Genomic DNA, 17,697 nt, shown 5'->3' with positions numbered 1-17,697 from the left:
TACTTTTCATTATTACATGAAGACAGGAAGGAAGTGGATGCGTTGTAGTCAGCAGCTGACACCCATCATCGGTGGAGTTGATGGTGTCCCATGCAGAGGAATTTTTTGCAGGAATGTAAGCTATGTCTACTGCATACGCTATCAAATAGTATCCAGTTCTTTATATGGCTCAGGAACATTGACTGTTCCAGATGTAAACATGCATTGGTTTGGATGCTATCTGGTTCTTAGCTTAGATCTGCTGAATCACACGGTGAATCTACCGACTGCAGCTCCAAGCAGCCAACCGGGTACCACGATCACGTTGAATAAGCTGCTGCTGACTACAAAACAAATACACTCGCGTCATTTGCAATAGTGCTGATGTGGTGCAGAAACATCCCCATCATAAAAAAATAAACTCTCAATAAGTTATTGTATTCATGAAATTCAGAAAAAAGATGGTGTGACTCACTCATGCATTTATCCGGCTGTCCTCATTCTCATTACATAGAGTCCGTGTTTTCAATGTGAAGCTGAAGCTACAGATGGTATTTCCTTTCAAGCTAAACAAATTTACTGGTTCATTTACACTATGACTTGTCTTTTTTTAGGTTTGGGAACATCTTGGGGTACTTTGATCCACTATCTGGGTGCTGACAAAACCCAGTGTAGTGCTTTTAACTGGAACTCATCTCCATTGGGATTGGTTGGTCAGAACACGTTTTATCCTTTCCAGGTGCTTTAACCTGATATCGGGCCAAGACTCATACACGTGTTGCTTACAGGCCAACTAATAATCTGTGGGGTTAGGGTGTCTTACTCTCCACGCGGACTGACCAGCTGTACCAAAGCCTGCTCAAATGTGATTGGTCAATACAACACAGATGGAAATTACTTCTAAATATTGTCCTTTCGCCTAAAGATTGTGCCTTCACATGAGGGCATCTGTTTAAAGGGATTCAGATGTCCTCAGCTCGGAGCGAGGCTGAAGCTTTTATGCTGGGTTACAACAAAGCCTCTAATAATAGCACCACTTACTTACCATCTTGATATTTAAGAGCGACGAGAACAATGAGGCAGTAGCAATGTGTGAGTCCTTGGAGGTGAAGAGCTCTAAGCGGTCCTCAATCAAATGAAGATTAGCCTAATTTAAATCTAATTTAATTCACTTCCAATGAGCCTGAGCAGAGAATGTCAAAGGAGGGCCACCGCAATGATTCGTCCCACTCTAACTGCTATTGTCTCCCTTTGCACTTTACATCGCAGAGTTCTGCCTTTTTAAATCCCTAACCAACAGTGGTGGATAGCAGTATCAAATCGGCCTGCCCGGGGCTGTGTGGAGTCCATGACATGAGCTTTAAGGTTACATGGATAGAAATGTGATTATGTTAATTGTCCTGAATTATCAGGCTGAATAAGATGGTTTTAGTGCTTGGCGCCATCAAACGATCATTACTCCAAGGTTGGGGCGCTCAAAGGCTAAAAAGGCACGTTCGCTCAACACTCCTTTTGGATTTCAGTCAACATTAATGGTTCAGACGGGAATTAATCGCTGCATCTTCACGGTGTTAAAAAAGCATTCACATTGCGTGCAAAACATATATAAGCAGCCCATCTTAGCCAATATTGGTGGAAAATAACACCGTAAGCTGTTCATATGACAACCATTTCTTGATTTTAATGCCGAAATAGAATGTGTGAGTGCGTTGCTTGTGACCTGCCAGTACAGCCCGCCACGAACATACTTGGAGCTGATTGGCTAAAGTGCTCAATAATCGGTGGCTGGTGTTAAATAGGTGAAGCGTCCAACCTTGCTGTTGCTGCGGACATCCAGCCGATGCCACCGTCTGTCTGCCACGTTCACGTTGCCTGGCAACTGTAGCACTACTCTGCCGGAGCCATGGTTGATTTTCAAGGTGGGGGTCCCATCTATTAGCTCTGGATGGAGAGAGAGAGAGAGAGAGAGACGGGTGGTAAGAGAGGGGACAGTCAGGGGGAAAGACTGCATTGACTGCTGTTCACTACAAATATTTGGTGCTCATTTTCAAGTCTCTTGAACCGCAACAAAAACTACTGAGACTGAGTGACACGTGCCAAACTGATAAGTGGTGCATAGACATTTCATGGAGTGCACACTTCTGTAAATTCTCTTTAATGCAGATTGTTGATGCGATGCAGTTTCTCCATCCCCAGGGTGAGGGCTAACCCTAGCCCATCGCCGTGCTCGCTGAACTTGAGGAGACGGTTCAGGTACATGAACGTGATCACTAAGGAGCCTGCTGTCTCTAAAAAGGACTCGTTGTGTGGTTTGCAGCCAACCAATGCACGCAGTGCACAGTGGATGTCCAATAGCTCGTCCCACACACGCTGCGTAAATCAGGGATTCAGTTCCCACCAAGCATCTCTACTCATGTTCCCTGTTGACACCCGACTCCTAGCCTGGCAAACTCAAACGGTTACAGTGTACGCTGGAATTCTAATTAACACTGAGATAAGACTCCTGCGTGTCGCCTGCTCCCGCACCACGACACTTGTGTTGATGCTCGAGTCAGTAGAAGTTGGAAGTCAAAAGGAGCTGACGAGAATCTAAATCCCTTTTTCTGCCTGTGCCTGCTGAGCTTTCGTCATCCCTCTTGGTGCGTCTCTTGCAACGTTAGTCTGTCTATCAGCGCTCCTCCATCCCCCGTCTTTTCTTCTTTTATACCGTCTGCCGCGCTTAACTCTTTCATTAACTTTTCCACCGTAACTGACAGGTGCAGCTTTTAGACGAGTCACAAAAGCTTTCAACTGACATTCTGCTTTTTAACGTGCCTTTGTGAAATGAAGCTTGAATTCATCCCTAAGCCTTGTGTTTTTATAAGGGTAAAACATGACCAGTTGCAGGTCCTCTCAAAGTTAAAGCTTTTCAATCATTATTTCAATAAACACATTAAATATCCTGTTTTGATGATTCTACATTTTTCTAACAATACACTGCATGTATTATAAGCCTATTTTCTCATTGCACAGTTGCTGTCTTCCCCTGTCTCTCTCTGTAAGAGGCCCGAGGTCCTGGACACGCACGATATTGTTGATTGTCATGGTCTTCAACCAATCACATCTTTATTTGGACATGTTGGGCCTATTCTTTGACGTGCCGGTAGTACCGAGGTGGCGTCATCAGTACGTCAGCATTAATGTACAGCGCGGCGTTAACGTGCTCCCTTCTGATTGGTCAGTGGACCAGTGGGTCTCTGTCAAACAGAAAGATACCTATAGAAGATCTTTGTATTTAGACTTCAGGATGAACAGCTGCTTTGGTGTTTTTACATCTGCAGTAGCGTTTTAATTTGTCTATTGTGTTATTTTTGTTATATGGTTGATATCGTTCCCTCTGATGTAACTAATATTTGAATGGTCCGAGCTCTTGAGTGTTTTTGGACGGATGGTTTTGGCCTGCTTTGTTGTAAATAATTGTGACTGGTTCTTGGGAGTTTGCTCTTGTCAGAGTTAATTGAATTCTCCATTGACTCTTTGCATTGTGCAATAATTAAACAGCTTCCCGTTATGACGTTTTCATCTATCTGCAGTTATTGTATTTGTTGGTGTTGAGCATAATGTAACATTTGGTTTCCCTTTAAATGTTACCGTGTTATGTGAATATGAGGTGTTTACACAGAACAAATGATAACTTGTTACTTAGGCGTCAAGATGAGAACAGAAGGCCCAGGAAGAAAATCACCGCCGGCCACTGAAAATGACTCGTTATTATGTTTAAGAGCAGAGAACAATTCAAGAAATCAACGTGATAGTTCTTCAAATGATCGTTTACTAATGATGAATGCAGTGAAAGGTGGGGTCATTTGCTGTAAACCTTCTGCACATGGCGTCAGTGAAGCTGTTGCAGCTCAGATGAATGTCCAACCTGGGGATACAGCCAATCTGGCAGCCAGTACACTGAGTTTGTGATGAATGACTGAGTCCCATCATGCAAATTGAATTGTATCTCATGGGTTTAGATACGGCCCAGTCTTTTCATTTTACCCCGAGGACAAGGACGGTATATAGAATGTCAACCACACAACGTCTGGGAGCAATAATGTTGCACCTTTTCAAATAATTCCATGCAGCGAGTCTTCACCTTGAGATGGAACAAATGAGGTGTTGTCAGGTACACAAGCTGCTGCTCCTCTTTAATTGCCTTTTCAAGGCATGGCTTGTGTGGCTTCGTGATGAGGGGCTCCATACTTCATTATGCTGCCTCTCGCATAAGTACAAAAAAAAGTTTCTAAAAAATCCTGGCATCGTAGTTTTTAAAGTTTTTCTTACCGCACCTTTTCTTCTAAACATTCCTTCAATTACCTGGAAGTTGATTCGGCCTTCTCCAGCTGCAAGATAAAGTTGCGGCCGCACTTCAAGAATTGTCCAATTAATTTTTCTATATTGGCCGGCACCAGAGAAGCCAACTGAGTAAATTCAATATATCTGTTCAATCCAAGGCCTCTCTTTGTTTAGCTTATGCTTTGTCGTCTTTAGGCCGCAACTCACTCTCCCCACATCTCAGTAACATTCATTACCGACTGTCACTTACTGTCCCATCCGCTGGGGCCCTCACCTTTTTTTCAATCTTTCAATAAGCGCTCTACATGCTGCGCCCTCGCCACCCTCAGGAAAATTGTCCCTCTCCTTTGAACCGTATGCCAACGTTATCACCGCCAACCGTCCCTTTATGCTGCCGCTGGCGCAGCCAGATAAGTGGCAGCACACTCAGAGCCGCAAAGGACACCTTCAGAAGTTGGACAAAATATCCCTTTCCACGGTTGCTCTTGTAAATGTGGATGTGTAATTGCACAGACACATGTGTGTTGAGTGCAGAAAAGTGCACGTAGACATTCACACACCTATAACCAGATAAAGGACATATTGACCAGCTGATGGTGTGGCGGCCTGAGAGCCTTTTTGCCATGATTCAAGTGACATTTGAGAATGACTTGAGAGGTTTCGGAGGAGAGGAGGGACGACGCGAGGCAGCGAGAAGCAAGGGGGGAGCAATACTTATCTGCAGGACTCAAAGGTACGGCAGGAAGGAGAAAAAGGTGGAGTAGAGGAGGAGTATGAGTGAGCATAACACTGGGATGAAGGCCACATTACAAGATGGCAGATGACAGAAGGATGATGGACTGTGAAGTAAATAGATGAGAAATGATCAATGCAGACAAGGCAAAACGGAGAAACAGAAGGTGATGAGCAGAGAACAATGCGATGGTTAATCAGAAGGAGGACAAATTAAAAGGCAGATGCAGGAAGCAAAGGAGGGAATGTGAGTAGAGGTTAGGAGGCATACCTCCACTCTTATCAAAAGGGTAACAAGAGTTTTCTTCACATCCAAGAGATGTGCGTTGAAAAGTTTCTTTGTTCCAACTAAAAATGTTAAGATAGCAAATACCAAGAGTCGTGTTTATATAATCCACAGATCTTTTCTGCTAGTTATTAACATGCGCCAACCATACTGTTAACCCCTTGAACTGGGGTAAATTAATGGGACCCACAGTGATCTAATTAACACAAGGCGGGAAACGTGTCAAAATGTGAAGCTGTGCGGCGCTCAGCACTAAGTGGAGGACAAGGAGGGGGGGAGAGGGGGGGGCGCGGAGCGAATTTCTCACAAGAACTCAAATAAATATCAAAACACATTTGGGGAGAATTGATGACAGAGAGAGTAATTTTTATTGGGCTGCAGCAGAAGGGGCACTTTTCTTATCCAGGGCAAAAGGGCAGGTGTTTGAGCACCACTAGGGGTCAATCTGTGCACGTGCCTGACATAGGCTGTATAGGAGAAGTGGACGTCGGCACCATGACAACGCCAATTGTTTTGTGGACTTTCACAGACTAAAGTTTTTGTGTGGCACACTTGTTGGGTTTGGATTCAGAAGAGACCATATTTAGACAAGAGGGTGGATCTGTGGATGAGTTACCAGCGAACTCTTGCTCTAACAAGCTTGGTCAGCAAGGTAAACCAGAATTGATCTTAAATTGTAATAAGAATCGGGCAGCACATTTTTGGCTTGTAAAGTTTAGCTTAAAATAAGTCTTGTGAGGGGATTAACCAAATTTGCTTAAGGGCATGAACAGAGGAGTAGGGACAACTTGATATACTATGTGCACACATTCTGTTTCCTCCAGTGACGACTCCATTTAGTATAATAGTAAACAATAAATATTGGGTGTTAAATCAATCACCTCAAATCAGATCCCTCCCTATAATTTTCAACCGCCACATATCTACTGTATGTCCATCAAAAAATGACGGTGTAGGCAGTCCTTGTTTTCCTCTTAAGGTTGGCTATGGGTGTGATCTCACTCAATCACACTTTGCTTGAAAATGGTCTCGGATGGGTTTGCTTTGTCTTTGGCTGAGGTAGTTACACTGGGGTAGGGACGGTTTGGTAGCTAGGCTGGAGTAGTTACACTATGCTATGGACAAGCCGGGGTGGCAACGCCGTAGCAGCACTAGCTGTGCTATGCTGTCATAGCGACAACCCCTACGTATTAAGTAGATCAGAGTGGTGTGGGATATACAAAGAACACAGACAGATAATGCATGGTTTATAATTAGAAAGTAAATGAAAAATCCTCATCCAAAATTATTTAAATTAGCCAGTAAAAACATGTACGTTATGTCATTGTTGCTATGTCAAGCGGTAAAACAGTTGAACTTTTTGCAGTTAAATAGAACTGAACTGACTGAAAGAGACACTCAAACAGAAACAGTTGAAAGTTAAACTGAGGGCAGCAGGCTGGAGAGTCTATCTGGGAGAGCAGCGGGGTGCCAGGCCAAATAGGAACATCTTCGTAGGGACCGGCACGCTTTAGAAAAGCTCTGGGTGTCCTCGGGTTAGGACAGGACTTTGCTCTTAAAGGGCACATCCACACGACCAGGGTTTCTTTCCTGCTACTCATACGTAATTCATTGCCTCCTACTGGGAGAGAGGGAGAGAATGCTCTGTGCAAGGAGAGCTTGAGCCGCAGTCGAGATGGGGGCTCTCTCTTGAATGCGAAACGTGTCCTTCTGACTGCCTGAAGATACAAAGGAGCCAAACTTACAGCACATGCACGGCATAAATGGCATAACAAATCACACTGTTACACCCCCTGCACACACACACACACACACACATGCAGTCACATATACTCTGAAGGTTTTTGAATAAACTCTGTCAGCTAACTAGCCAGCTTCAGAACCGGCACATATCGGATCTCTGCATCCGGCAGCACTTCCTATTTGAAGAGCCGTTGCAGTGCTAAGCTGGGGGCCACTGCTAAGAAACAGCTCTGTGGAAATTGAAGGTAATGTCAAAGTGAATCTATATGCTTGCTTGCTATATCCCCTTTACTTCCATTTATATCCAACTATGTTCAAGAGTAAGCAAAGTAAAAACACACTCACACATGCCGTCTCCTAGTAGACCCACCATCGACAACTCTATTTCTGTTCAGCGAGGGTGTTGTGATAACGCAAATGTAATTTGTCTTGTTAATTTGTCTATTGATTGGACAAGCACTGGCCTTTGGCTGGTGGTCTTTGCATGCATAGGTGTGTGAGAGTAGGCGACAGAGAGAGGGGAGTACTGTGTGCGTCTGATTAAGCACCTCCTCGCAGGCATAGCGCTCCGAGCGATGTCTGTCATTCAGCATTGATCTATTATATTATTACAGAGACAATCTCAGTAATACAGCTACGGTCAGCGTGTGGCCTTGCTGGTCAGGCCGAGCATTTATAATGCAAAGCCATGTAAAGTAGTGTCTGATGTCAATATCTGACAACAGGCAATAGTGCAACACTTGAGACAATTGATGTAGTCGGCCTACAATTTTCTGTGAAATATTTTATTATAGTGCATGATTGGAATCTCGCCCTGCTCCAAATTATATCCAACCCATTGAAAAAAACAAAGTGCAAAGAGGAAACAATATATATTATTCGCTAAGCACAGTGAATTTCTGGGGTCTCCTCGCTGACCATGAAAAAAGAAACCTCCAAAAATCACTGCACATGTAAATAGTTGCTCGGATCCAGACCTGTGAGTTTGACTTGACCGATTGGTCTGCATTCGCAATACTAAAAGCTACCGAGACGTTGTGCGCCATGGGAGCGCCTGTCATTATACCAACGGTGTTGTGAAGCTTTGCCACGCTGTTTGCTGTAGGTGGCAGACGTTCACAATATTGCCTGGACATCATAGTTTATTTTGCTCCCCTACTTCAACATTTTTTTTTTTTTTTTAGAAACCCTCTTGACATTCAACACCTTCCCTGAAAAACAGAATAACCATGCTGTATTTGGACTGGCAATGACTGGTACTCCAAAATATATACAGACATTCTACTTGTAATTATCACCAGGAAACAGAAAGGATACATCTGACATTACTCCACTATGCAATAGATCTAACGAGACAAATACCTCCTGTAAGTAAGTATAGGCACCAATCAGATCACAAAGGGAACTCCTGAGGTGTTGACATGTAGTGCCAATGTCAAGGCCTGTCAGGCGGGAGTTGGGGCAGCTTGACTTGAGTGACACATTGGCAATGAGACCTTTTTGTAGGCCATCGGCTGGGACTGAACCAGCTGATATTAATTTGCACTGACAAGGGTCTGGATTGCTTTTTAATTACTGATAGTTTTCAGCTGTTGTCTTGGCTTTCCACACCTTTTTGAACCTCCCTTTCTTCATGTGTTCAATACCTTTTCACATTATTACACATAACTTTATTTCTGAACTTCTTTGTTTTGGTTTATATGTATTACTTGGGTTGTTACCAATGCCTGGTATAAATTTCATGCCAATACTTTTACTTTAACTTTTACACTATTTTCCTCAATTAAATCTTGTCTGGACACAAGTTGGGTGCAAGGCGCAAGGTGACAACAGGGCTCTAAAACGCTTGTGGGGGAGGTAGGAGAGGTTGCTCGGTAGAGAACAGAGAAAGCTTACTCTATATGAGGTAATCCCAGTCATAAGGGGTGTTGTTTGCAGAGGTGAGGAGAAGCCAGGCGCTAGTCCTGAGAGGAACGTGACGACCCTGTAGGACGTATGGATGCGTGGACGGGCTACGAGGGAATTTTCAAAAGAAGGAGGGCCTAAATAACAGATTAAAGGTAGTAGATTTGATGAAAATCCCAAGTCACCTTTTTAAGTTGGGCAACCTTGTTGATTCAGGACAGTAGTTTACATAGAGACCAATTCAGTGGGAGGAAGAGAAAACATAATTTACCTGCTGAAAGAAAGTGAATAGATTAAAGGGAACATCCAATCCGATTTCACCTGGAACACTAGAGGTCAGTGAGGTCACACACACACTGGCTCTGTGTTATAACTGTGTAATCTCTTCTACCCCAGTTGCTAGACGTGTGTGTGTGTGTGTGCGTGCGCCTTACACCTCCTCTGGTCCACACGGCAGGGCTGCCGCAGCAGGATAAAGGGCGGATGAGTGGGCGGCTTTTGGAAAAGCAAAGCAGCCTCTGAAGGAGAAGCTGATGATCACTGTGTGGGAATGTGCGTAGTGGAGCAGTGGGAAAAAGGATCTGACCAATGTGCAGCATTCCTGAGGCAGACTCAATAACAAGGTGCACATTGTCTCGCGCACACAACAATATGATCTAAAATCTGGAGGTATTTTAGGGGCTTCTCATGTTCCTATTGACATAAAAAGCAGTTCAGCAGATGTAAAAAAAACTAATTTCAAATCCAATATACCTATTTTAAAGTCCTGTCACATTATACTTTCCAGCACAGCTCTCTTACTTATTATACATTCACGTTGAGGAGAGGCATTTGGATTGTGCCGCGTTTATTTTAGGAGCAAATCACCTACTTTTTGGTCCGATTCTCCTTGTAATTACGCATCAATCCAATATGGCTCTTTGAGTGGAGCGATGGGTGCTTGAAACTATGTTCCTGGGTTGTGGATGAAAAGCTTTTTTTGTGGCGTGCTGATCACATTTAATCAAAAAGCTGTTATTGAAGCAGAGAAGGAGTTTGTTCTGGGAAACCAACTGTGGGTCACCTTTACATCCATAAAATAACAATGGCACTCCATCAAAATGAAGCTGTATTCCCACTTCCTGCTTTTCCTCTTATGTTATTCGTTCACTGCGTTTATTACTGAGGCTGCAAGCTTTATTATTAGTTATTCAGAGTTTTCACTGTTTTGACTATTGGTCTCTATAGAAGTAAGGAAAGCAAAAAGATCATGAATATGACCGGTCTTTTTTCCATGTGTCTTGACCTTAGTGTAGACAATACTTTACTCCCTCTTTCTCTCACATCAAATGCACTGAAGAATCACATCTGCTGCTGTTTTTATTACAAATCATTCAGATCCAATAGGATCGAGGTTCTTGAGGTGGTGAATTTCTTTTTTAATAGCATTTGTTTCTCAGATAGCTTTCTGCATCGTGTGTCCAAGCAAACAAATCATTTTCTTGTGTTGCATTGGTAAATAAAATCTACTATTTAAGAATTTATTTAAATTCCTTTTACAGGGTTTATTTGTATTTTGTAAATGGTGTATAAAATATATAAAATAAATGAGAGACACGTCTGAAAATGTGGTTATAATACTAATACAAAAGGAAATCTAATGCGTTGCCCATTCTTGGCGTTCGGGGCCGGAGGATCATGATCGTGACCCAAAGTTACATTAGGGATGTTGGTAATGTCTTTTCTAGACTCATCACCCACGTTTAACTTGTTCACATACTTATTTTAGCCTATTGGTAAAACTAAAGGCATTGCTAATTGCTCATTCTAATGCTAATACTGAGGCTAGTTATTATTGGGCAGAGAGATGATCAAACTCATACAAAGAGATTGGTGCAAATGAATCAGTGTGTCAGCAGCTTCTCTCTGCAAATATTGGAAGGCCCTCAACAAACTGATGATTGATACATACGCATTTATATTTAAATTCAGTTATATAAAGCTCCAGCACAGTGGAGGATTGCTGACGTTTTTTATTTTTTTTACATGCAGTAGGTGAACCTTGAAACAAGCTAATTAGAGCTCTGAACATGTACAGCTTGACTCTAATTACACTCTGCGCAGTGACAAATCAGCCTTAACTTTGCAAACACATTAACTCTTTGTGATCTGACGGCACAGGCTGTGCTCGCCTTTCAGATGCACACAGACCAGCTCCAGGAATATTTCAGAAAATACACATAGAAACGGGCTTAAAACGGGTCCGGCTCTCCGGGCGGACCTCTCCACCCACATACATTACTTTGGCAATGATGGAACAACGGCCTCCCTCCCAAGGGTGAGGACCAATGCAAGAGAGACAACGAGGCGTTGGTCTCTCAGACTAAAACAGTAAATGTGCCGAGATGTCTGTCTGCCTCAGTTCAACAAGCTTTATTGTCTTCAAACTTCAACAATATTGCCACAGCAACTATAGAAATCCCCTAAGAGCTCCAGATACACTTCATCCGAAGCTCAGTTTACAAACATGATAAGATCTTTCCGAGAGTACAGATCGATGACAGTGTGCAGTAGGAGTGTGATGTCTTCTATCAGTAAGCATATGAGTAAAAACGACTGTATTTGAATGGGAATCAAAGTGAGTACACAGCACAGTGCAGGCCACGTCATGTTGAATAAGATAAAAATCAGAGTGTCAGTGTGTGCAGTTGTGTAAGAGTGATTGACACGGCCAAATCCTCAAGTCAAGTCAACACACGCAGTGTGGAGCAGTCGTCAGGCTAAGTGAAATAGGCTAATCTGTTAATGCAGTTTGTTCATTCATATTGTGCATTCCTCAGTCCCTATTTCCCCTGCACCATGTCATTCTGGTCTTTGCATTGTAGAACTTTCCATTTAATAAAGAATTGACTTGAAGGGAGAATAAAGCCCTGTGTGAGCTAACAAGTCCGCTACAGTGACACAAAGCTAATTTACTGCCTCCCTCGCTCAGGGGACAATACGTTCACACAACTCCTGTCTCACAATGGTCTGTGAACCATTCCTCTTCGGTGGGGTTTACATTGTGACAGAAACGGTGACATAAAAAGTGGATTGTGCAACCCAGCATGCGCTGTGTTCTACTGTCGGCTCTCTGTTCCCTAGAAGGTCGGCCCCCTGCAGACTGCTTGAACCAACTTAATGGAAGTTGAATTCAGTGGGGACTCTATTGAAATGCATCTATTTTACTACAAAGAACATCATTTTAGTAGCTGGTGTAACTAACCTCTCCAGTGGTTCCGTGCCACTTTTCTTTTCAGACCCCTCCAATTTGCTCATATTGTACAATATAACCTCTGTGGCCTGAACCAACCAGCCATGTGTTCCTTCTTTTATTTTGATGATACCTGATACCTGCTCTATGTCCCATTATTTACCAAATCAGCATTTTATTTTGCCCACGCTAAGAAAGTCCCATCCTTCTATGACGTACTGTGCGACGTGGTCCTACCTATGGCCATGACGTCCTCGTGGTCCCAGGCCTGCAGCTGGGCCAAAGGGCCGCTGTACAGAAGCAGGCCATCAGCAACCTCCGTGATGAACTCCAGCGACACGTGGCTCTCAAAACAAGGCATGATGGGAGGGAACCAGGCATAGCCGTTGCCATGGAAACTGTGCTTGTTCTGCTGGCACTCAGGTCCTTCGAACTGAGCTGGGCATTGGCACCTTGGGGAGAGCCAAAATGACAGGAATTAGTGAGTGCAACACATTTGGTTTTCTTGAAAATGCTGTTACTAAAAAGTGAGGCCCCCTTCCCCCCCTTTCCGAACCACTTACTCACTTTGCTCTTTAAACTACTTTTTTTTCCTGCACTCTGTGTCTCTCTGAATAGTTGTTTTCTCCTCTCAGACAGCCTTCCCCTTCGGCTCCCTCCCTCCATCTGTTTCACTGATGCAGATGTTCTCATTAGTGGAAACACCACGGGGAAAATCGCTACATCACTGGGAAACTCTTTTTACACACATCCAAGTACTTAATTGTTTTTCACCTCAAAAAATATCGGTCTCGCCGGTTTTCTTTTTTTACAAAGAGCCATTCTAGGATTTATGAATAACCAGTCTCATTATCGTCCATTGTTTTATTCCTCCATCCACTTGATCTAGGATCCCTCCCCAATTAGCATCTGATCTGGATATTTACATGTGACCCATTTATCTAAGCCATTGAAAAACTTGCTATTTGATCTGAGGAGTTAAAACAAACAAAGCATTTGAAAAAGTCAAACGTGGACACATTTTGGGTCCGCTGTATGAGCGAGGTAGAGTGAGAGTAGAACATAAAGTAGTATAAAGTACAATCAGGCAACATTTTTCAGAGACATTTGAATATTGAACGAAGGAAAGAATGGAAGCAACTAGAATCCACAAAGATGTTGCTGTTTAAGTACATACAGAATCTGTTGGGTTTTAGATTGTTTAACAACTGACTCCAAAAAAGAGGAAATAGTCTACGATGCCACCTGGAAATAATCAGCAACATATGTTCTCATAACCTTTTTGGCATGGCACAAATCATTTTCTCTCATCTGATTCTCAATATACCTCCTCTGCTTCTCCATTTGGCAGCAGCGTACTGATTTGATGAGAATGTTTTGCATCATTCCTGCAAAATACCCCGTCACCCCGTTCAATCCCCAGCAATTCCCCACAATACAAACTGAAGCCTGACTTTACGCACAAACACTAAGAAAGGCAAGGTTCTCATTGCTTTTTGTTATTCACACTTCAACTGCTTCTCAGGATGTTGAGGAGCTTCCCCCCTGTGCTTGGTCCACCGGCACAGAGGCACATTAAACAATAATAGACAGTAAGGTGCCAACAAAATATAAAGAAAAAGTTTGTATTCTCTGTAAGAACCCTTTTAATGAATGAACCCACAGGGATGAAAGGCCTGGAGCGGTTCCACTGGAACTATTACTTTAGAAAAGCCGATTTAGGTTTCATGGTCTGCAAGATCATTTGTTAACATGAATTAGAAACTAATCTGTTTGTATATTTGGTTGATGGTTGAATATGGATCCGTTTTGGGGGGCCTGACAGCAGTGAGTGCAACTGTAGAAATGAAATGAATCCCAGTGATGATTTGTTGCAGCCAGTCTGTGGGCAGTCATGGACATGTGCAGCCTGCGCTGCTGCATTGCTCCAATGATAAAGCTCCTCCCGGCTCGGGTCTGAGTCGGAGGAAGTAAGAGCTGCCAGACATGAAATGTCTCACGCTTCATCTCTACCAGCGTAGATGATCTAATACTGTGTTGCCGTGGAGACTCGGAGTTTATTAAAGGCACCTTTGATGGAGCATGAGCTGAGAAATGACAGAAGTCGGATGGAACAAATGTCACTAACTCGCTCGTTTACGGTCGGGATGACTTTTAGAAATAAACTTCATTATGTTTTTTACATTATATTTTACAGTTAGATAATTACAATTTGAATTGGGTGACATATTAATAAATGTTTTTTTTTTTCTTTCTCAACTTGAATGTTGCTCATCAAGTCATGAATATGTAATGTAACAAGAAAATAGTTTTCTCAGAGGAGTTAAGCCTCGATTCCGTTCATCGAGACCCACATTTTGTGTGGCTTTGTGTGTGCGATTACATAAACGTCCACGCCTGCATTTCCGTTTTTGGCCTTGTCATCCTAATTCTCTAAACGTGAGACAATCCCAGACATAGTTTTAGTCACAATGGCAGAGTCCTCCAATCCTCTTAAGGCAGCTTTGTTTTGCTCATTCGCTGTCTGCTGGGAATTGTGTTTGTTAACGTCGGGCCGGGAGCTGTAATCCCCCCCCCCCCACCAACCCTGTCGCTCCCTGATCTCCTTATTAATCTAAGCGACTCGATTATCTGCATGTTCTTTCTTTCATGTTGGGCCATAATCTGTTAAAGGTAGGTTTGTTTCAGAAAACCTCTGGAAATAACCCTTATCTAACTTTATCATACACACATCATCGTACTATTTCTTCTCTCGTGCTCTGTTATTTTTTACACTTCTTTCATTCACCAATTATTTCCACTTCTATCCAGTTGTCTCCCACCGCTGACGTCTCTCTTGCTCGCAACTTGGAGAATCACACAGCAGATTTGACAGAGTTCACGCACAGGAGCAGGACTGAAAACATGACAATCACGCAGCGTGTGTGTCTCCGGGTTGACAGCGCCGCCTGCTTTGTCCTGTTCTGCCGTGTCATCAGCACTTAGCGCCGACATTTCCTGCACGTTCTTTGTGGCCCACATTCAACGTCTCACAAAAGACACGATATTCTGGAATCGACAGAAGTTGCAATTTATCATTTGCAAACACAGGTTCTTACAGTTCCATTCAAGGCATGGGGAGAATGCTTAATTAAGGCCAACTGTAATGATTGCCTTTAATTGGAAATGATCCCTCAAAATAAAATACAATAGAGGATAATAAACTCAAATGACAAACAGGATCTGTACAAAATATAAATATATTTTAGCGAACGTCGAAAAGACCTTTTTAAACTTGATTTAATGAATATCTATTTTTATTATCTATACTTGAGGGCCTTAATATGCAAAGGAATGCAGAATAGATTACAGGGACAGAAATGCCCACACATCCAATAACTGTATGTGTGTGTCTGCGTGCGTGTGTGTAATCCACGGATTAAGCAGTCATCCTGCTGTGGTCCAGCGGTGAGCCACATTACACGCTGGCTCCAGCCGGCCGGACTCAGAGCCTCCGTCTAATTAAAATGAACTTCTAGAAGACACAGCGAGAGGGCTCATGTGTGCGCTGAGACTGGGTGTTCATCTGTTCTCCCATATGTTGAGGGAGTACGCACTGTGTGTGTGTGTGTGTGTGGCGGGGGGAGGGGCTGAATCCACACGTCTGTGTTGGCGCTCCAGGATTAAAAAGTTTTGCACATTCTAAGCGCGGAACACCTGTAGTCGCTGCTTGGTAAACGGTGCTCTGATCTGACGTGTGTCTGTGTGCCTCACTGGTCCCCCCCCCCCCCCCTCTGTGTGTGCTAAATGGAGATATTCCTCTTCGCATTATCACTTCAAAGCTGTAATCAAATAAAAAAAAATGTATTTTAGTCATTATCATAATTTTGTAGCATTTTCACGGTCGGATCTACGTTTAAGTCGTACTGGAATTAAACCTGTTACGGCATCTGCTGGGTAAATGACAGAGGAAAATCAAGGCCCACATTGGAGATATATGTACTTTGTACTATATTTGCTTTCATGATGCGTGGCTCCTATCTGTGCATTTAACAGTGAGAAGGAATTTGTGTCCACGGAAAGAGAGAGGATTACAAAATCCAATCATTTAAAGCGGTGACTGTTTCCACTGAATTATTGGCTAACAGTGACACTGATTCACAGACTAATAACAGCCACAATACAGCCAAAAAAAGACTTTCATCTTCAACCTAAACAAGCCTGGAAATCTCCTTCCTTTCAAAATAACGCAACAAAGCCACCGAGTCAGAGAGAGCAGACGAGGTGCTTAGTCTACAGCCATGGCGTCGGCAGAGAGGTTCTATCTTCTCATAGTGGCAATTTAGCAAATGGTGTACACGTACACCTTGGAGGCTTTTAATAATCAGAGGCAACCACTTGACATTTGACATCATAATTTGAATCTCAATGATGCATTGCAGTAATAAGAGATGCCTTTTGGCACTTCAGTTGGACTTCAAGACTGGTGCATTTAAAGCAGCTCAGCTTGCATTCGATGTGCCCCACCTGGACCCGTCTTGCCTCCTTTCAGGTTAATAATATGTACAAAGCAGAAATAATGGACAAGAAGTGACGCGTAGGATTATTTCTGCAGTGTCCCCCCAATAAATCAGCGAGCACATCAGTGGGTCGGATGTGGACTGGAAGCTGCTGCTGGACATATAGACGGTGCATTATGTAGATTGATAGTGCTCAGAGGATGAATCCTACCAACTACTGTGTTGCCCTGGTGAGTGGTCCTGAACGAACACCAGTTGGTTGACATTTGACTTTTTAACCACGGCCCCCAAAGGAAGAGGCCTGAAGGCTTTGATGTCCTACTGGCTTTTCACAGGAGCATCGTTTAAAAGTCTCACTATGTCCAATAAAATGTCTCAAAATCCACACTAGCAGGCCTTTTGTCCGGATATTCCCAAACAAAGTCTCCCGAGGTTGTGCGCTTGTGGCTTTAAGGGAGCTTGAAAGAAAAAATACTAAATAATAATTTGTACTTTCAAGAACAACATCAAGGTTCTGTCCTGAGGAAAAAGTCATCTCTGACAGGATGAAAAATGTACTTTTGATTGACTCGTAATAATCAAATTCCGCATAATGCCATTCAAGGCGCTTTTAAACACGTATTAACGTTTTGTTAAAAATCACAACAGAACTTTTAACTGCAAAGAACTAGTATTGAAGCTCATAGTTAACTGTGGAAAGCCCTCGCTGGCGGCCAGGATTGCAGAGTGACAGACTGGAATTGGTTGCAAAGAGGCTCCTGGATCCTGAAGCACTAACTACTTATTTCATTATCATGTCTGTAGCTAAAAGGATTTGTCCCACTTTGGGCCTTGTTTACACAGGGATTTATGCTAATGAGGAGCAACTGCTTCACTTCACTTATTTCCTGGGAAATGGAAACAAGAAGTGGCAGTTTGTGACAGCTAACATGCTTGATTCCTGATCTAGTAAGAGGTTGTGGAAGGTTGGTTTCTATTTATAACACTAGAAAACACCA

The 17,697-nt window shown here is 43.0% G+C and overlaps 1 protein-coding gene across 1 annotated transcript in view; it reads right to left on the bottom strand.

Annotated features, from left to right (window-relative positions):
* Nucleotides 1-17,697, bottom strand: part of si:ch211-186j3.6 (neural-cadherin) — a 199,009-nt gene that overhangs the window by 40,118 nt on the left and 141,194 nt on the right. Inside the window, exons 27-28 of the mRNA XM_037490285.2 lie at nt 12,438-12,652; nt 1,793-1,920 (exon numbers count right to left, since the gene is read on the bottom strand). Of these exons, the coding sequence (XP_037346182.2) occupies nt 1,793-1,920; nt 12,438-12,652 (343 nt within the window). The remainder of the gene's footprint in view (nt 1-1,792; nt 1,921-12,437; nt 12,653-17,697) is intronic.

This window comes from Pungitius pungitius, chromosome 4 (genome assembly GCF_949316345.1).
Source record: "Pungitius pungitius chromosome 4, fPunPun2.1, whole genome shotgun sequence".
Lineage (NCBI taxonomy): Eukaryota > Metazoa > Chordata > Actinopteri > Perciformes > Gasterosteidae > Pungitius > Pungitius pungitius.
This window is presented reverse-complemented; position numbering and strand designations above follow the sequence as displayed.